Consider the following 20,171-nt stretch of genomic DNA (forward strand, 5'->3'; position numbering starts at 1 on the left):
ATTGCCACTCCTACAATTTTTAGAAATAGAACGTCAGGTAAAGTTTTTAATTATTAATCTCCTCTGTTATGGAACCATCGCCCTGACTCAATCTGTGGGACACACATCCATTCAAATAATTCATTCATTTTCTATGCTGCTTAATCCATTTTAGGGTATGCCGGAGCCTATCCCGGCTGAGAGGCTGGGTACAACCTGGACTGGTGGTCAGCCAATCACAGGGCACATATAGACAAACAACCATTCACACCCACATTCATACTTATGGACAATTTAGTCACCAACTCTTGAAAAAAAAAAAACTACAACTGAGTCAACCGCTGATGACATCATAGACGTGCAATAGAGATAACTTCTGGTTCCTGTTTCCAAGTATTAGCAAGCTAATCGGCTGCTAATGAGGTTTGTGATTAAATATTCCATCATTCTATCCTGTTAATTTGTTCCGTAATCAGTGAATTTCCGTGAAGTAGCTTTCAATATTAATAAACGGAATATTGTCGTAGTAAGCTAGAGCACAGAAAACCTATTTATGACCTTTTAAATAAGGTTTTCACCGTTATTAGAACCCTGTACACATGAAATAGCACCCTTGTAGTCACCTTTACGCTACATTGGACAAGCTAATCTCTACAGGGAGATAAGAGACGGTGCTAGCTCAGCAAGCTACCAAGCTAATTAGCCTCTTCAATTCACTTATTCTAAGCTTCAGAAAGTGCTTCAAATGTTTTTTTTCGCACATTTGACCGAGGAAACATAACATTATCGAATACTTTAGGCACTAATTAGCATTGCTCTTCTAGTCAGTGCTTGTCAAAAGGTACAACATTTACACTTCTGATTCAGACACGTACACACAGGAAGTTGTCTGTCCCACCAGCAAAATAAAAGTCCAGTGTGTAATTTAAAAAATATACCTGAATCAAACGGTACATGGCAAAACGAAACCCATTAACCATTAAAACATCACGGTAAGAAAAGCATTATCACGTGTTTACTAAAAAGTGTAGTCGATATAGCTGGTCTGTCTGAAAACACAATCGTCGAAATAAAGATTGGCCCGGTGCGACTTCCGTCATTGTATCTTTAGTTTGAAAATGACGACCGGAAACACGTGTATAGTGGTCGCACGGTGACTTGTCTTCTGACGGAACCGCTTCTGCCTTCTTCGGGGTGACAGAAGCGATGAAGAACCAGAGACAACAACAATTAGAATCCGCCCAGGCCCAGGACGAGACTCGCTGACGCCGCCGGTTCGGCTCAGCTGACCGCGGTTCGCCTGGTAGACGTCATGCGGGAGAGAGCTAGCTGCTAGCCGAGGAGCTAGGCGCGATGAGCGCAGATGGAAGCGGCGCGATTAGCCGCCGCATCAAGAACCTGCTGCGCTCACCGTCAATCAAATTGAGGGGGCGGGGTCGAGTCGCGCGCCGCCAGGTCGACGCGGAGGTGTGTTTTCTACACCTCCAGTCATTAATTGTTATTATGACAGAGCTATAGTAGAATCATTGTGTATGAACAATTCCAGAGCAGGTATGTTTCTCTGTTACTGGCCAGCAAGGAAGCTAAAGCTAACATGTCTGTCAAACAGCCTGAAGATATTTAAGTTAACTCGTCTGTCAAGTCTGACAAGTACTGCTGACAAGCGATCATGTGACGAACATGCAAACAGCTGCTGAAGCATGAATAGATTTGACCTTTCTCGTTTGACCTTTGTCCTGCAGGTGACCTTGGAAAAGGTTCTAGGCATCACGGCACCTGGTAACCGAGGGCTGTCATGTGACCCTCGAACCGGACTATTGGCGTATCCTGCTGGGTGAGTATAGTTACATGTTACATCACGATGACATCTTTGTATGTTTCCCGTTCACTTTAATTGTTCACGGGTCCGCAAGGGGCCATCCCTGAGGTGCGCCATTTGGTGATGGCTGCCATGTAGTTTTATTTTTTACTATTGCTTGTCAATGGTTCATGTTGCACCACGACATCAAAGACAATTCCAAGCTTGGGAAACCTTACACTGACATTAGCCACGTTTACATGAGGAGTTATTCCCCTTTCCGAACGACCTTTCCGAAAACAATGGTATCCATGGAAAGGAATATTCCAATCTCCTGTCTACATGCGGCGCCATAATCAACCAGAATAGTCAATGGGGCATGCCCAGTAAAACGTAAACATCAACATCACATGATACCGACTTCCTCCAGTTTTTCTTTCACTTGTCGGAATAACTCTGTATTCCCAGTTTTTCCTTCGTCTAGTCTTGAAATTGAGTTTGAATCAAAAACAAACTTTCCTTAGCAGTCCAGTGCCGACTGCTGGCCTCCATTTTTAAAAGCGAAGAACATCTGGATCTGCGTGTTACGTCATATCTGAGCATGCTCTGAAAGAACGCACCCGGGATCAATTTAAACAGGAAAAGATCAAATTCAATCTTGCTAATATTTTATCATTAAACTCGGGACATGTTTTATATAGATATATATTTTCTTTTTTAATAATAAAGTATAGATAAGTATAGGTATAAGTACTACAGTAAACCTCGGATATATCGGATTCAATTGTTCCCACTGGTTTTGTCCGATATAAGCGAAATCCGATATATGCGTAAATGGGATTTTATCCGTTATAAAAAGGCACTTCCTTGACTATGTTTCCAATGTACCTGGACGCGCAGGCAACGCTGCAAACGCTGCAAATGACGTCGTATAGCGGCCTGTCACGATTCGGCGAATCGGAGCGCCACGATGCGGCCATCCGATATATGCGAGGGAAATTTCATGAAAATGCATTGGAACGGGACTGGAGATTTTGTCCGAAATAGGCGAAATCCGTTATAAAAAATCCGATATATGCAATGAATTTTTATTGGAAATGCATTACAGAAAAATCGGTTCTTTTTTATCTGTCCGTTGTGAGCGAATTTCCGATATATCCGAGTCCGATATATCCGAGGTTTACTGTAGTAGTATAAGTATAGAAGATTCTGTTCCGCAGATGGCGCTAATGCACACGAAAGCTGCTTGCCAACCGCCAATAAACAACAGAAGAAGAAAAACACAACGAAGAAGAACAACTTTCCATTTGAGCGGGTACAAGATACCTCAATCGGATTGCGGAAAGGAATATTCCACCCAAGTGAATCCCATTATATGATTCGGATTTGCACTTTTCTTTGGGAATACAAAGGTGACATTCATTCAGTTTCAGCAAATAAACCGAATACAATTGGAATATTTGGGTCCATGCATACGTGGCTATTGGAATATTTGGAATATTTGGGTCCATGTATACGTGGCTATTGGAATATTTGGAATATTTGGGTCCATGTATACGTGGCTATTGGAATATTTGGAATATTTGGGTCCATGTATAGGTGGCTATTGGAATATTTGGGTCCATGTATACGTGGATATTGGAATATTTGGGTCCATGTATACGTGGATATTGGAATATTTGGGTCCATGTATACGTGGCTATTGGAATATTTGGGTCCTTGTATACGTGGATATTGGAATATTTGGGTCCATGTACGTATACGTGGATATTGGAATATTTGGGTCCATGTATACGTGGCTATTGGAATATTTGGGTCCATGTACGTATACGTGGCTATTGGAATATTTGGGTCCATGTATACGTGGCTATTGGAATATTTGGGTCCATGTATACGTGGCTATTGGAATATTTGGGTCCATGTATACGTGGCTATTGGAATATTTGGGTCCATGTATACGTGGCTATTGGAATATTTGGAATATTTGGGTCCATGTATACGTGGCTATTGGAATATTTGGGTCCATGTATACGTGGCTATTGGAATATTTGGGTCCATGTATACATGGATATTGGAATATTTGGATCCATGTATAGTATATAGGCTATTGGTAGAACTATTCGGATTCTGACATTGATTAGCATTTTTATCAATAGCATTGATTAACATATTTATCAGTGACACTGATTAACATCACATGAACATGTTTTTCAGTGTTGATTAATATCTTAGTCAGTGACATTGATTAATATTACATTGATTAGCATGTTTATCAGTGAGGTTGATTAACATCTTCATCAGTGACATTGACTAATATCCTCGTTAGCACGTTAGATGTAAATGTTGTCCAGCGTTCCAAACCCACCTCCACCTTGGTTGGTCGGATGTAGTTCATTGGATAAGCGAGAAAATGAATGGATCATGTGGTCGTGCGTCCTCAGGTGTGTCGTGGTCCTGCTGCATCCTCGCAAGAACAAACAACGTCACATTTTCAACACATGGAGGTAAGCTCAGTGTGTTTACTGCCGTTGCCACGGTTACTCATCACTAACGTTTGTTTGCAGGAAGACAATCACCACATTAGCGTTCTCCCCCGATGGCAAGCATATGGTCACAGGCGAGGTGAGTCATGTGACGTTTTCTAGTCAACGTTCACACGTGATCATGTGACACGCGATCATTCCTCAGAGCGGCCACATGCCGGCGGTGCGCGTGTGGGAGGTGGCGAACGGCGCCCAGGTGGCAAAGCTTCAGGAACACAAATACGGTGTCGCGTGTGTGACGTTCTCGCCGAACAGCAAATACATCATCAGCGTGGGCTACCAACACGACATGATGGTCCACGTGTGGAACTGGAAGGTACTCCGACGCTCACAGGAACGGTCCACTTGGACGCATTGCTGTTTTCACTTCCTGTGTGTGTGTAGAAAGACGTGGTGGTGGCCGCCAACAAGGTGTCCAGTAAGGTGACAGCCGTGTCCTTCTCACATGACAGCTCGTACTTTGTGACGGCGGGAAACCGTCACGTCAAGTTCTGGTATCTGGACCACAGTAAGACGTCCAAGGTGACCTTTTGTCTTTTTGGACCTCACATGTCCATGTGGCGACCATGTGACCATCATAATCACGTCTAGGTGAACGCCACGGTGCCTCTGCTGGGCCGTTCAGGGCTGCTGGGAGAACTCAAGAACAACTTTTTCTGTGACGTGGGCTGTGGGCGGGGCCCGCAGGCGTCCTCCACCTTCTGCATCACCACCTCTGGCCTGCTGGTGCAATTCAACGACCGCCGTCTGCTAGACAAGTGGGTGGAGCTCCAGGTGAGTTGGTGGCGTTAGCATAATAATGCTAACAATAGTGTTACGACGCCATCTTGAAGCCGCGTGATGTGACGCGGCGCCTGCTGTGCGCTGTCTGCAGGCGTCACAGGCCACGTGTTTGTGCGTCACAGACGAGCTCATCTTCTGCGGCTGCTCCGATGGCGCGGTGCGAGCCTTCAGTCCGCTGACGTTACACTTCATCTGCACTTTGCCCCGCCCACACTTCCTGGGCGCCGACGTAGCTGCAATGACGGATGGCAGGTAACGGTAACGCGCTCAGACGTCCGCCGGGCGACTCCGTTCCTCCGAACTCAACCTTCTCTTCCTCTCCTCCCAGTCAGCTGTTCTCCTGTAGGCTGGATGCACGCTACCCTGACACGGTGGCCGTGACCTACGACCCCGCCAACCGCTGGCTGTCGTGCATCTACAACGACCACAGCATCTACGTGTGGGACGTGTGCGATCTCCGCGACCCCCGGCGGGTCGGCAAACTCTACTCGGCACTCTACCACGCCTCGTGTGTGTGGAGCCTAGAGGTGAGAGTCAAAGGTCATTGAGACCCCCGATGCTCGATGACAAGCTCCTCCCATCTCTCCCGCAGGTGTTTCCTCAAGAGGGCGGGGTCGGGGGAAAAGAGGAAGGCAAGATGTCCCTCCCTCTAGGCTGCTTCCTGTCCTGCTCGTCTGACAACACAATACGCGTGTGGAATGTGGATGGACGCCATCTTCTGCACGCCAACATCTTGAGCCATGTAGGAGAACGCACGCACACGTACACACGTACATGTGCACAATCCCGCCAATAACTCCGCCGACCTTTGACCACCCAGGATCTGCACAAGATCATTTACGTGGATGACAACCTGGCGAGCCTGCTGGACACGGACAGCGTCTCGGTCGTGGCGCCAGCGACCTCGGAGGGCTCACACTGCGACCAGACTCGGAGCGGCATTAGGACCTTGAGAGTCAGTCCTGATGGACAGCACCTGGCCTCGGGAGACCGCTCGGGGGTCCTCAGGTTTGTGATCACACGGGAAATTCATCTGAAATGAAATGTGGCATTTCATGCGTGTGCGTGTCAGGGTCCATGATGTGGACACCATGGAGGAGATCATCAACGTTCAGGCTCACGACTCCGAGATTCTTTGTCTGGACTTTTCAAACGTTGGCACAGGTGAGTGTCATGTGACCCAAGCAAAAAACACGTAATTCCGTTGAGATTACAAATGTCACATGACCACGCGTGTCAGGTGTGCACTTTCTGGCCACGGCCAGTCGAGATCGCCTCATCCACGTGCTGGACGCCGCGGCCGACTACCGTCTGGTGCAAACGCTGGACGAGCACTCGTCATCCATCACCGCCGTCAGATTCACTGGTCAGTGACCTTTGACTTCTTTCCTGTGTTCACTCGCTTCATCATCACTTGCTTCCTGTCTTTCAGCCAATGAGGATAAAGTCAGGCTGATCAGCTGCGGCGCCGACAAAAGTATTTATTTCCGTACCGGCCAGCAGGTGGGGCCCTCGCACTCATTCATTCATTCGTTCATTTTCTACTGTTTTTTCCTCGCGAGGGTCGCCGGGGGTGCTGGAGCCTATCCCAGCTGTCTTGGGGCGAGAGGCGGGGTACACCCTGGACTGGTGGCCAGCCAATCACAGGGCACATATAGACAAACAACCATTCACACTCACATTCATACCTATGGACAATTTGGAGTCGCCAATTAACCTAGCATGTTTTTTTTTTTTACTTTAAAGAGCCAGTGGCATCATTAGGCCTATTTTAAAATGTTCTTAAGACTCCCTACATAATTTGATTTTTTGTTGATTTTTTTTCCATTTATTTATTTAAAAAAAAAATTTTTTTACACAAAATAATCTCTGACAAATTGTATATAATAGGGCAAAAGCAGGCTAATAAGCAAGCCAATACTTGCTTTTAAGAGCCAGTGGCGTCATTAGGCCTATTTTAAAATGTTCTTAAGACCCCCTAAATAATTTGATATTTTTTTATTGATTTTTTTCCATTGATTTTTTTTATTTTTTTTTAATTATTATTTTTTTTTCCCCCAAAAAAACTGACAAATTATATATAATAGGGCAAAAGCAGGCTAATACTAGCTGCTTTTATCCATTTATCACAGTAATCCATTTATCACAGTGAGTCTTCCAGGTCCTGATGCAGCAAAACAGTCCCAGACCATCACACTACCACCACCATATTTTACTGTTGGAATCATGTTCATTCATTTTCTACCACTTATTAATTAATTAACCTAGCATGTTTTTTTTACTTTTAAGAGCCAGTGGCGTCATTAGGCCTATTTTAAAATGTTCTTAAGACCCCCTAAATAATTTGATATTTTTTATTGATTTTTTTTCCATTGATTTTTTCAAATTTTTTTTTTATTAAATTTTTTTTGACAAATTGTATATAATAGGGCAAAAGCAGGCTAATAAGCAACCCAATAAGCAGGCTAATACTAGCTTACTACTACTACTACTAGTAGTAGTAGTAATAATCCATTTATCACAGTGAGTCTTCCAGGCCCTGATGCAGCAAAACAGTCCCAGACCATCACACTACCACCACCATATTTTACTGTTGGAATAATGTTCATTCATTTTCTACCGCTTATCCTCACGAGGGTCGCGGGGGGTGCTGGAGCCTATCCCAAATGTCTTGGGGTGAGAGGCGGGGTACACCCTGGACTGGTGGCCAGCCAATCACAGGGCACATATAGACAAACAACCATTCACACTCACATTCATACCTATGGACAATTTGGAGTGGCTAATTAACCTAGCATGTTTTTGGAATGTGGGAGGAAACCGGAGTACCCGGAGAAAACCGTGAAGAACATGCAAACTCCACACAGAGATGCCGAGGGTGGAATTGAACCCTGGTCTCCTAGCTGTGAGGTCTGCGTGCTAACCACTTGCCCGCCATGCAGCCCACCCCCTCACTCATGTTTGTAACGGAGTCCTTTCTCTTCCTGTTGGTGCAGACGGACAACGGACTGGAGTTTATTCGAACGCATCACGTGGCCAGAAAGACCACGCTGTATGACATGGACGTGGAGCCAACCAGGAAGTATGCCGCCATTGGCTGTCAGGACCGCAGTATAAGGTGAGACCGCCCTCGTCTGTTGTGAAGATAAGGAAGAGGAAGAGTTTGCTCCTTTTGTTCTCCAGGATCTTTAACGTCAATAACAGCAAGCAGAAGAAAATCTACAAAGGATCTCAAGGAGAAGATGGAACACTCATCAAGGTATACGTTGATGTCTGTTGTCACGGTAATGGGAGCAGGAAGTGTCATCATCCTCTTCCTCCTCAGGTGCAGATTGACCCGTCAGGTCTCTACATCGCAACTTCCTGTTCAGACAAGAGCATCAATATCTTTGACTTCTACTCTGGCGAGTGTGTGGCTGCCATGTTTGGACACTCGGGTCAGTCACTGTTTGTGTGTGTGCGTGTGTTGTTGTGTGTGTGTCTAACAGTCTGCTCCATGTGTGTGTGTGTGTGTGTCAGAGGTGGTGACAGGGTTGAAGTTCACCAGCGACTGCTCACGCCTCATCAGCGTGTCAGGAGACAGGTACGATTCATGTCGTGGAGCCATGTTGGCGCACAACTTGAGTCAAACCTGCATATGTGTGTGTGTGTGTGTGTGTGTGTGTGTGTGCAGTTGTATCTTCGTGTGGCGTCTGAGCCCAGAGATGACGCTCAAGATGCGGCAGCGGCTAGCCGACCTCAGACCTTCCACCACAGGTCACGTGTCCCACAATGCAACTCAGCAGCGAGCAGAAAAGCTCAGGTGAGATGTGACTCTACTGTACTTTACTGTACGTTGACATATGCAGTTGGTCACATGACCAAAACAAGGACACTTGGACTGTGGAATCTTAACACAACACAACATGACGTCACAGGCGGTGCTGTGTGTCAACGGGAGCAAACATGGACCTAATTTGTGGTCTCATTCCTGGCTTGGGATGGGAATTCAATTTTTGATATATACATATAGACAAACAACCATTCACACTCACATTCATACCTATGGATAATTTGGAGTGGCTAATTAACCTAGCATGTTTTTGGAATGTGGGAGGAAACCGGAGTACCCGGAGAAAACCCACGCATGCACGGGGAGAACATGCAAACTCCACACAGAGATGGAAGAGGGTGGAATTGAACTCGGGTCTCCTGGCTGTGAGGCCTGCGCGCTAACCACTCGACCGCCGTGCAGCCCATATTTGCATATTAACAATAATTCATGCTTCCATTTATCACAGTGAGTCTTCCAGGTCCTGATGCAGCAAAACAGTCCCAGACCATCACACTACCACCACCATATTTTACTGTTGGAATAATTTTTTTCATTTTCTATTGCTTATCCTCACGAGGGTGGTCACTGGCTGTCTTCGGGTGAGAGGCGGGGTACACTCTGGACTGGTGGCCAGCCAATCCCAGGGCACATATAGACAAACAACCATTCACACTCACATTCATACCTATGGACAATTTGGAGTGGCTAATTAACCTAGCATGTTTTTGGAATGTGGGAGGAAACCGGAGTACCCGGAGAAAACGGGGAGAACATGCAAACTCCACACAGAGATAGCCGAGGGTGGAATTGAACTCGGGTCTCTTAGCTGTGAGGCCTGCGTGCTAACCACTCAGTCGCCAAAAATTGAAACGTAGCCATTGTGTGTGGTTGCCATGGCAACAGTTCTGCGTGAATGGCCGTACACACGGCGCCTCGATGATGTCATATGCTGTTGGTGCCGCAGGGAGACGGAGTGTCCTCGCGCGGTGGCCATGTCTTCAGACAGCGACGAGGAGGAAGAGGGGGTGCAGCCGGGCCGTCTCAGTAAGGTGGAGGAGGAGGAAGCAGGTGTGTTGCCATAGCAACATGTCATCATGTCGTTTAATAGTAAACAACCCACAGGTCAAAGTTGACGCTGCATCTATTTGCTTTGTTTCCAGCTGACATGTCACATGACAGGAACACAAGCTACAACACGGTGAGTGACCTTTGACCCCATCAGTCTTTATATTGATATATATATATATATATATACGTATATATATATTTTTTTAATTAATGTTTTTTTTTTTCCCCAGCTTCCTTCAGATGGACGTCTCCCTCGCCGGCGCTGGTCCAGGAAGTCTGGCGGTGCCGGCGATGTTCTGGCAATGAAGTCTATGTTGGACCTGAGACAGCTGGAAACGGGGGCGGAGGTGGGTGGGGCGGAGGTGGGGGGCGGGGGTGGTAGCATCATACCAGTCCATATGAAAAAGCTTCTTTTGTTATGAAATGTCAATCTTTCATTTCCTCCCTCCCGATGAAGACACTCACCAATGATGGGAGCCCGAGGGGAGTCTGGGCCGCAGAGGCGGGGCTTCAGAGAGCCAATCAGCAGCGAGGAAGTAGCATCAGTTTGCAGGTCAGTGTCTGGAACCTGTCGGTGCTTCGCATCGGGCCTTCGACCGCTGACTCCAGTTCCGCCCACTCAGGTGGAGCATTTGGGGTCACAGACCAATCAAAGACCCGACTTCATGTCGCCGTCCAATCAGAGCCCAGAGAAGGAAGAGCAGGTGTTGTTTCCTGACCAATGGGAGGACCGAGTGAGCCTGAGCAGGTTGAAGGCCGTCCTCATGTCTTCACACTCGTCATGTCCGTCACACGCTTGACTCGGTCCGGTTCTCGCAGCGACTTCGAGGTGAAGGAGACGGCTTCTGCAGCTGCGGCCGGACAGCAGGACAAACCGAGTCCGGACAGCGGCTGCTCGCTCAGATTCAATTCCAGAACCTCAAGTCCAGACCCGGGAGCAGACAGTGAGACCTCAGGTCACGACTGTCACCAAATGCGTTGCAGGTAAAATAACAAGTCTCGTCTCGCCAGACTCGGACCACACGGAACACCTCAGTGAGAATGGAGACTCGCTGGACGAGGAAGACGACGCTGGGCCTGTTCCTCAGACTCCGGACCAGGAAGCCTTCCTGAAGAAACACTTTGTCACGCTGGCTGACATTGCAGGTGACATCCTTGTGCTCCACTGGATGAGTCCAAACGTGCTCCGACACATACTTGTCTTCTTTTGGCAGAGGGACCAAGCAGAACCTCACACAGCTCCAGCGAGAGCCTCAGCATCTCTTCCAGGTTCCTCTCGCAGAACTCCGCTGCAAGGTAGAAGCTTGTCCAGAACCACCTTTTGTTTCTTATTTTATTCATGAGCTCGTCTGGTTCTGCTCCTCAGTCGGGCCGTACCTTGGTCTCAGACCAGATCAGAAACCCGGGAGATTAAGGCCTGCCCTCTGGTCTCTGAGGTTCATCCTTTGAGGGACCAGAACCAGGACCAAAAAGAAAGTTTTTTGGAGGATGCGGTGCAGAACCTCCATCCCTCCCCAGGGAAGAAGGAGGCGGAGTGCAAGAGGAACGTGGTCTTCCAGCCCGACACCTCGTCCAGACTGCAGAAGTCCCAGTCTGTCCACAACCTGCTGAGCGACCCAGGTACCACCAGAACTAGTCCACAAGCAGGAAGTGCCGACTCTGTTTTATTGCGCAATATCTTTCAGGCCGCGTCTCACCTTTGACCTCTCCTTCAACTGGAGGAGTGACGCCTCAACGTCCCACAAGCCTCCCATCTGGCCCCCGCCGCCCCATCGCTGCAGCCCCGCCCCCCCAGAGGTCCAGTCCTGCGTCCCCCAGAGTTTCAGACCAGGAAAATGTTGCCATGACAACGCCCAGGAAGTCCTCCTCCCCATCCGTAGGGGCGGGGCGTTCCTACATGAGCCCCACAACCAGCTCCATGGCCAAAATGTCCCGCTCCGTCTCATTGGGCGAAGCTCTCAATGAGGCCTCCCTGGATTCCTCGGCGGGGGCGGGCTTTTCCTGTCTGGTTGCCTCCGACACACCCCCAGCCACGCCCCCGCAAGCTGCCATCGCCCCAGTCGTTGTCGGCTCTTCTTTTTCCTCTTTGAGTTGCCGTGGTAACCAGGCTGCCACCCCCCCCCGCTTTCTCCACACCCGTTTGCCGGGAGCGCCGCTTCCTGACAAACCCACCATCACATCCTTCTCGCCGTTTGCAAAGCCCGCCCCCTCTGGCCGCCCTCCCGTCTCTATCCCCCCCCTTACTCCGCCCCTGCTGGGGGAGGCGCCTCAGGCTGGCGGCGGCGGCGGCGGCGGCGTGGAGCCGAAGGACGACGCAGGTTTGGAATCTTCTCCTTTTCCTCATCCCTTCATCCTGTCATCTTTTCGTCTGGCGTTACGGCCTTCATCATTCCTCCTCTTCCTCTCTATCACCGGCCGGTGAGACGCTGACTCCTCCCTGTTTACCTGTCTGCCCCGCCCACCTGTCACGTCACGTTTGCGTATTGCTTCTTTGACGTCCTTCTCGCTGCAGACCAGCCAATGAGTGTGGAGGCGTGCCGAGCGCTGACCAATGAGATGCTGAGCTGCTTCAAGCGAGCCGCACACCTCTACAGGAAGGTACGCCTCTCTACTTCCTGTCCCGCTTTTTTCCGTTCATGTCTTTCAAAATGACCACCCTTCCCCGCAGGTGAGCTCTTCTCATTCGGAAGACGCCACCCCCGAGCGGGGTCACATGGTCCAGGTCCTATCAGAAGCCTTCCAGGACATGAGGGCGGAGCTTCAGTCCCTGCCGCTGGGGGCAGCCGGCGGCGGGCGGCTTTTGGAGGTGGTGGGCCAGGAAAGGACGACGGCGCTTCTGGAGGAGTATTCCCATCTGCTGCTGCAGGCCGTCCACAGGAAGCTCCGCCCCCTGGACGACGCCTAGATCCAACTCTGGACTTGAAATGAAAACTTCACTTCCTGATGGCGGCCAACTTCCTGTTGGAGATGACTATGAAGAAGGAATCATACACAGTGATGGCAATTTGAACAGACTTTAGTGTAACCATGGAAACGCCGTGGCCTGACAGATCGACCTTTGATGTCACATGTTAAATAAATGTTTGACTGTTAGCACGTCAAGCGTTGTCGGACACGTTCACATGCGTCCTGAAGACGTGAAAACAAAGTCCGAGATTGTCTATTGTCGAGGCGATGCCGCGCCGATGAGCTCAAAGCGAGAAGAGCAAGAAGCCGCCGAAGATGCTGAAGTTTCGCGTGTCGTCGTAGAGGCGGTAGCTGGCGGGCAGACTCAGGCGGACGCGATCGCCCGTCTCCAGCTGCAGCAGCACGCCGTTGGTGACCGACGCGTAGCCGCCGTGGTCGTTGAGGTCCAGGCTGAAGATGACGGGCTGCTGGTTGCGGTACAAGGTCACGCCCATGTAACCTTTCAGGAAGTCGGCCGTCGTGAAGCTGAACGCGTAAACGCCGCCGACGGGTGCCGTGAACACACCTGCGTAGAATCAAGATGATGTCATCACACACACACACTTGGTGATGTCATTAAAAGTTCACCTGAGGTCACATCGTAAGCTTGTCCGACATTGGTGAAGATCTTGGAGAAGATCAGCGTCGTTTCCTGGTCGAAGGGTCCAACTGATCCCGAATCGGTGAGCGCGGCGGCAAAGGCCACTTTGGTCTCGCCTGGTGATGACATCATCACAACATGCCAACGACACGCTACTTCAGCTCACAACTTTGTTACCTGACCGCTGGCTGTGTTGCTCCAAAACGCGCAACTGCGACATCAGCTCTGTAGCAGGAAACCCACCATCATCATCATCATCGTCATCATGTCAGGAAGGCGAACATCAAACACACACATGGCGTCCGTTTACCTTCAGTTGTCGACCTCAGTTCGTTTATCTCCGTCTCAGTGATGTTCAACTTGTCCTGGAACACTAACACACACACAGTGATGGAGGAGGGAGGGGCTTGTAAAGGCGGGGGCGTGGTCTCACCTGTCTCCATGTGGTCTTCACGTTCCAGTCTGGACTTCATCTCTGACAAATAATAATCACAGTGAGGAGGATGATGATGATGAGGATGTAGGCGTGTCATGTTTACCTGTGTTCTTCATCCGCAGCTCCACCACTTGACCTTCTATGACCTTGACTGTCTGCATGACCGTCGCCAGCTGACCGTCACTCGCTGATGTCAGAGTGGACGCCTGTCACAACGTACTTGTACGCACACACACACACACACACACTCACCTGTGTGTTCTGTCTGGAGTTCCTCCAGACGTTTCTCACTCAGGTTCAGTCGGTTCTTCAGAACTACACACTAAATATTATTAGAATTCTTCCACACCAAACTCATCAAAATACTTGGTTCTCAGAAGGAAATGTGTCTCACTACTTTTGTACGTGATACGATACATGAGCGTGAAACGAGAACGTCATGGTCGGGACATGAGAGCACCTGTCGTGTTGTTGAGGTTGCCGATCAGTTGGGACGCCATGTTGGAAAGTTGCTTCTCCCGAGCTGAAAAAAGGAAAAAGAATTCCATCAGCAATGCAGGCCGATCCCTGATGGAGAGAACCGCTAGAATTTGGTGGTCCGGTACCCAAACCGTTACCTCATAACCACAAACCTATCATCCCGTAATCCTAACCCAGGGGTGGGCAAACTTTTTGACTCATGGGCCGCATTGAGTTAACAAAATTGTGCGGGGGGCCAGAACATATATTTATATGTATGTATATAACACACATGATTTTACGCTTATAATTTTAATAATTTTAATGATTTTTAATATTTTTAAAATATTTTTAAAATAATTTTTAATTTTTTTTAAATATTTTAATATTTTGTAATAATTTTTTAATAATTTTTAATATTGTTAATTTTTAATAATTTTTTTATTAATTTTTTATAATTTTTTAATATTTTTAAAATATTTTTAAAATAAATTTTAAAATAATTTTCTAATAATTTTTAATAATTTTTAATAATTTTAATATTTTTTTAATAATTTTTTAATAATTTTTTAATAATTTTAATAATTGTTAATAATTTTTTAATATTTTTTTAATAATTTTACGCCTTGAATTATTTGTCTAATTTTAATTGTCATACTATCAGCTATATGTTCTTGTTTCCTTTTTTTCAGGAGCACTTTAAACATCAGACCACATCAAACTACGATTTATTTTATTTTATTTTTTACTGAATAAGACATCCGACTTGAAAGTCATGTTGCCAGCTGGTATGTTAAAAGTTGAAATACTTAAAAGCAACTGGCGGGCCGGATTCAAACGTTTGGTGGGCCGCATCTGGCCCCCGGGCTGTAGTTTGCCCACCCCTGTCCTAACCCATGACCTTAATAATTTTTAATATTTTTAAATAATTTTTAATATTTTTTAATATTTTTAAATAATTTTTAATAATTTTAAATATTTTTTTAAATATTTTTTAATATTTTTTTAAATAATTATTAAATAATTTTTTAATAATTTTAATAATTTTACGCCTTGAATTATTTGTCTAATTTTAATTGTCATACTATCAGCTATATGTTCTTGTTTCCTTTTTTCAGGAGCACTTTAAAAATCAGACCTTAAAAGCAACTGGCGGGCCGGATTCAAACGTTTGGTGGGCCGCATGTGGCCCCCGGGCCGTAGTTTGCCCACCCCTGTCCTAACCCATGACCTCATAAAACCTCAAAACCCAAACCCATCACCACGTAACCCTAACCCAGGGGTCAGCAACCCACAGCTCCAGAGCCGCATGTGGCTCTTCAGCCTCTTTGTTGTGGCTCCCTTTGCAATGCTCAAGTATTTTTTTTTTACACCCGAATGGGGAAAATACGCATATTTGTCATGATTTTTTTGCAAAAAATCTGACTTTATTCTGCTTTTTCTACTCTGAACTACTTTGATACCCCAAAATTCCCTCCAAATCTGACAGTCAATCAAAAATGTTTGGAGACTCAGGTGTCAGGTATTGAGGTTTAACCAAGATGGTGACTTGGCATCCATCACACATGAACACTCCACTTCTATTGATTGTATTCTGCTGTTAAAACTTCAATTAAATAAAACTAAAATAAAGTAAAAGTAAAACGGCTCTTTTGATCGTAAAGGTTGCCGACCCCTGCCCTAACCAATCATCTCATAACCCATCACAACATAACACAAACCCGTTAGCTCATGACCCCCTGACCCTAACCCATCATGACAAAACGTGTGTAGACCAAATGTCATCATCACAGCTAAAGAAGAAGAAAAGCAGAAGGTGGACTAACCTATGCTGATAAGATTCAGCTTCTCCACGTGAGCCTCGGCTGACCTCACCATGACCTCTAGAGCTGTAAGTGGCACATTGGCGAATGTATTCCACAACATTGCTAACATTTCACATTTCGCTAATTAGCATGTTAGCATACCGGCAGTGTTGTTGTGGCTGGAGGCCAGCTGCACTTCCATGCTGGAAAGCTGACTTGATTGGACTGAAACATGAAAAGAGCCCGATAGAGCTTTCCATATCTGCTCCTTCTAGAACAGGGGTGGGCAAACTACGGCCCGGGGGCCACATCCGGCCCGCCAAGTGTTTGAATACGGCCCGCCCGTTCTTTCCAAAGTATTTCATTTAAAGTCAACATACAAGCTGGCATCATGGCCTGAGACGACATTTTCATGGTTTGGCGCTTTTATCAATTTCGTTATTTCATTTTATTTACATCAAATAAATGATCTGAAAGTGCACATATAGCAGATTGCATAACACTTTTACAGATACAATAATTTCGTTATTTGATGCGGTCTGTTGTTTACAAAGTGCTCCTGAAAAAAGGGACACAGGCACATAATAATAATAATAATAATAATAACAAATAATAATAATATAAAATAATAATAACAAATAATATAAAATAATACTAAATTTATTCTTCTTATTATAAATGTATAATGCACTTCACATAATAATAATAATAAAAATATAAAATAATAATAAATAATATAAAATAATAATAAATGTATTCTTATTATTATAAATTTATAACGCACTTTACATCAAATAAATTATAATTAATAAATTATAATATAAATAATTAATAAATTATAATAAATTATTATTGAGTGCCCACATAGCAGATTGCATAACACTTTTACAGATACAATAATTTAGTTATTTGATGTGGTCTGTTATTTACAAAGTGCTCCTGAAAAAAGGGACACAAGCATATAATAATAATACAAATAATAATAATAACAAATAATAATAATATAAATAATAATACATTTATTATTATAAATTTAAGTGCTCCTGAAAAAAAGGACACAGGCACATAATAATAATAATAATAATAATAACAAATAATAATAATATACCATAATAATGAATTTATTCTTATTATTATAAATTTATAACACACTTTACATCACATAAATGATCTCAAAGTGCACATATAGCAGATTGCATGACACAGATTTAATAATTTCGTTATTTGATGTGGTCTGTTGTTTACAAAGTGCTCCTGAAAAAAGGGACACAAGCATATAATAATAATAATACAATTAATAATAACAAATAATAATTATATAAATAATAATACATTTATTATTATAAATTTATAACTTACTTTACATCAAATAAATGATCCCAAAGTGCCCATAAAGCAGATTGCATAACACTTTTACAGATACAATAATTCCAGCTGGACTGTTACGTGTAAAATATCGAGTCTGCCCCCCCCGTCAATTTTGTTAAATCAATGCGGCCGCCCATCAAAAAGTTTGCCCACCCCTGTTCTGGAACCTTCATGAATGTCACCTGACTTGGCAGTCCTCAGATCCTCCACCAGATTCTCCAGCACCCCCAGACGGGCCTTCATGTCTGCAGACAAGAACATCACTGATGCTTTTTCTTCTTTTACTCAAACACACACAACAGTTGTTGTACCTTCACTTTGTGTCCATGTGCTGTTCAGCGTGGTCACCACAGTAGCTATAAAACACACACACACACACACACACACACACACACACACACACACGGATTAACGACAAACCTGCCCATGAAACCACCAAGTCTGGTGTGGTCACCTCTGATCTCCTGTAGTTTGCTGTCGACTTTCAACGCGTTGTCTTCCAGGTCTGAGACTCTGTGTGTCTGCGCTGTAACCATGGTAACGTGATCACTCACTTACACTGCTGTTGCTGATGAAGAAGAGGAGGAACCTGTCAAGTTGTTCTCCACCAGCTGAAGGCGAGCGTCAAGGGCGGTCACGTTGGAATGCAGCCGCGGTAAATCTGACGAAACACAAAAATTAGGAACCACGTTGACGATGATGTCGTCGTCACGACCTCTGACCTTCTGCTACGTCGGATGGCGGAGACGCACGTCGCCCTGAAAGGAAGACAATCTTTGTGATGTTATGAAAGGTCAACGTGTACCACCAGGAATGATGAGTCCCACCCGTATTGTCCACGTTCATCTCATCCACTTGGGACTCCGCCTCTTGTAGTCGGACATTTTTCTCTGCAAGACAACAAGATGGCTTGTTTCACTTCCTGTTTCCTTCCACACATCATGTGGTCCGCTTGAGTGCAGGTCTGGGTTCAGCTGACCTTTGACAACCGGCTGGTCCGCTGGAGAGAAAAAACAACATTCGACAACAGTTCTTCTGAAAGAACAACGTGACCTGAACTCAGACCTGAACTCCGCCTCCTCAGGTCCTCCATGAAGCAAAGTCGTGACATGACGGCTGAAAACAAACATCACGTGACCAGTCGCATCTCTGATTGGCGGCTCTTTGAAACGATCAAGATCACCTGCGCTCTTCCTCCTCAACTCGTCCACCAGACGCTCGCTAGCCCTCAACCTCGCCCGCAGGAAAGGAACGTCGGCCGCCAGAGCTGGACATTGTTCACCAGTTAATCAATGGATGTCAATCAAACAGATGATTGGCTCACCTGACGTCTTCTTCTTCAAGTCCTCCACAGAACTTTCACTGATGTTCAATCTGGACCTCATCTTCAGGACCTCATCTGACCAAAACACAACAATTACTCTGCTACACTCTTGGTCTCATGTGGTCTGGACTCACCTGGGCCCTCACTAGGTCTCTGACTGACTTGTAAGTGTGTTATCCCAGAAGATGTTTCACCTCTCATCTGAGCAGGCTTCATCAGTGGGACAAACATCAGAAAGTCTGAGAACTTGAAGATCCAATCTATTGATCCATTGATTTTTTGTGGGATGATTTTTAAGACGAAAACACCGCCGTGTTTTGGGTTCAACAGTACCCCCCCTACCATGACCAAGAGGACAGGAACATGAGGGTGCTGAACTCCTTGAAGGGAACAGCACCAAAACACTGGAACAGAAATGTGGGTGACACACGGTAGAGGCCAGTGGTCTTGTCTAGACATTGGATCTTGCACCAAGTTCCCAGTCTAGAGCTGTCCTACCTAGTCTTTCAGCATGAACTGATAAAGCCTGCTTGGATGAGAGGTGAAGTGTTTTCTAAGACGACCTGAAAAGACCATTTGCAATCGATTCAATGCCCAGTAAAAGGTATCTCGGTTTTGGGGGGCGTTCTTGGGATTGCCTTAACACCCCCCACCCCCCAATTGCAAGCCATCCAGGGACAAGAACGAGCAAGACTCATGCCCAAGTCCAAAACGGTTTTTAATGGCCTCATGTGAGTACGCCCCCATCTGAGTGGACTCACCCGCACTCTGGTCCTTGCTCCTCCTCAGGGCCATGTTCAGCTCAGTCAGCAACTTCCTGTCAGCCTCCATCTTTACCTGCAGCGAGTCCAGAACGCGTCTCTGATGCTCCGCCTCCTCCTCGCTATCCCTCAGGCGGCTCTCGGTGGTCCGAAGGGCCTGACGCTGATCCACCGCCACAGCCTGCAGGCTCAGGACCAGGTGCCTCAACCCGACTAACTCATTCCAGATCACCGGAAGTTCCGGGGGGACGTCCGAGTCCTCCAGCCGCAGCCCGATGGAGTCCTCCTGGGTCGGGACCAGACTAAAGACCGTAGACGGGCTGAGAAGCAGCAGCAGCAGAAGAAGAACCACCGCAGCGGACTTCATTGCGGACTAGTGAGTGACGAGCCTGCACCTTACACACACACACACACACACACACACACACACACACACACACACACACTTCCACGTATACTTAACATAAACACACACTCAGAGTCGTG

General features: G+C 46.2%; 2 protein-coding genes across 4 annotated transcripts; one reads left to right on the plus strand and one right to left on the minus strand.

The window, feature by feature from the left end:
- The first annotated feature begins 1,121 nt into the window (after positions 1-1,121).
- On the plus strand, positions 1,122-14,701 carry LOC131140774 (mitogen-activated protein kinase-binding protein 1-like). 2 transcript variants are annotated; one of them, XM_058091497.1, is made up of 31 exons: positions 1,122-1,446; positions 1,722-1,813; positions 4,219-4,281; positions 4,342-4,399; positions 4,466-4,636; positions 4,705-4,842; positions 4,912-5,094; positions 5,195-5,355; positions 5,432-5,630; positions 5,696-5,845; positions 5,924-6,111; positions 6,176-6,267; positions 6,344-6,469; positions 6,536-6,606; positions 8,100-8,221; positions 8,287-8,362; positions 8,435-8,540; positions 8,623-8,686; positions 8,777-8,905; positions 9,882-9,985; positions 10,078-10,115; positions 10,216-10,332; positions 10,443-10,538; positions 10,609-10,733; positions 10,805-10,929; positions 10,997-11,131; positions 11,200-11,281; positions 11,352-11,605; positions 11,671-12,303; positions 12,498-12,583; positions 12,654-14,701. In XM_058091497.1, exons 1-31 carry the CDS (start codon positions 1,333-1,335, stop codon positions 12,888-12,890), a joined length of 4,335 nt encoding a protein of 1,444 aa, XP_057947480.1. In that variant the 5' UTR covers positions 1,122-1,332; the 3' UTR covers positions 12,891-14,701. The 2 variants fall into 2 exon arrangements, with proteins under 2 accessions (XP_057947480.1, XP_057947479.1); XM_058091496.1 differs by having other exon boundaries at positions 8,429-8,540; positions 12,654-14,700.
- Positions 13,001-20,171, minus strand: LOC131140776 (cytoskeletal protein Sojo-like). 2 transcript variants are annotated; one of them, XM_058091500.1, is made up of 21 exons: positions 19,686-20,171; positions 18,925-18,999; positions 18,784-18,867; positions 18,666-18,716; positions 18,580-18,600; positions 18,428-18,490; positions 18,323-18,358; positions 18,190-18,261; positions 18,055-18,126; positions 17,912-17,956; positions 17,783-17,845; positions 16,395-16,457; positions 16,254-16,316; positions 14,429-14,491; positions 14,221-14,283; positions 14,072-14,155; positions 13,966-14,007; positions 13,843-13,905; positions 13,710-13,757; positions 13,520-13,648; positions 13,001-13,457 (listed from the first exon to the last, which is right to left on the minus strand). In XM_058091500.1, exons 1-21 carry the CDS (start codon positions 20,050-20,052, stop codon positions 13,177-13,179), a joined length of 1,848 nt encoding a protein of 615 aa, XP_057947483.1. In that variant the 5' UTR covers positions 20,053-20,171; the 3' UTR covers positions 13,001-13,176. The 2 variants fall into 2 exon arrangements, with proteins under 2 accessions (XP_057947483.1, XP_057947484.1); XM_058091501.1 differs by lacking the exons at positions 16,254-16,316; positions 16,395-16,457.

This window comes from Doryrhamphus excisus, chromosome 13 (assembly GCF_030265055.1).
Source record: "Doryrhamphus excisus isolate RoL2022-K1 chromosome 13, RoL_Dexc_1.0, whole genome shotgun sequence".
In the NCBI taxonomy this organism is placed as follows: Eukaryota; Metazoa; Chordata; class Actinopteri; order Syngnathiformes; family Syngnathidae; genus Doryrhamphus; species Doryrhamphus excisus.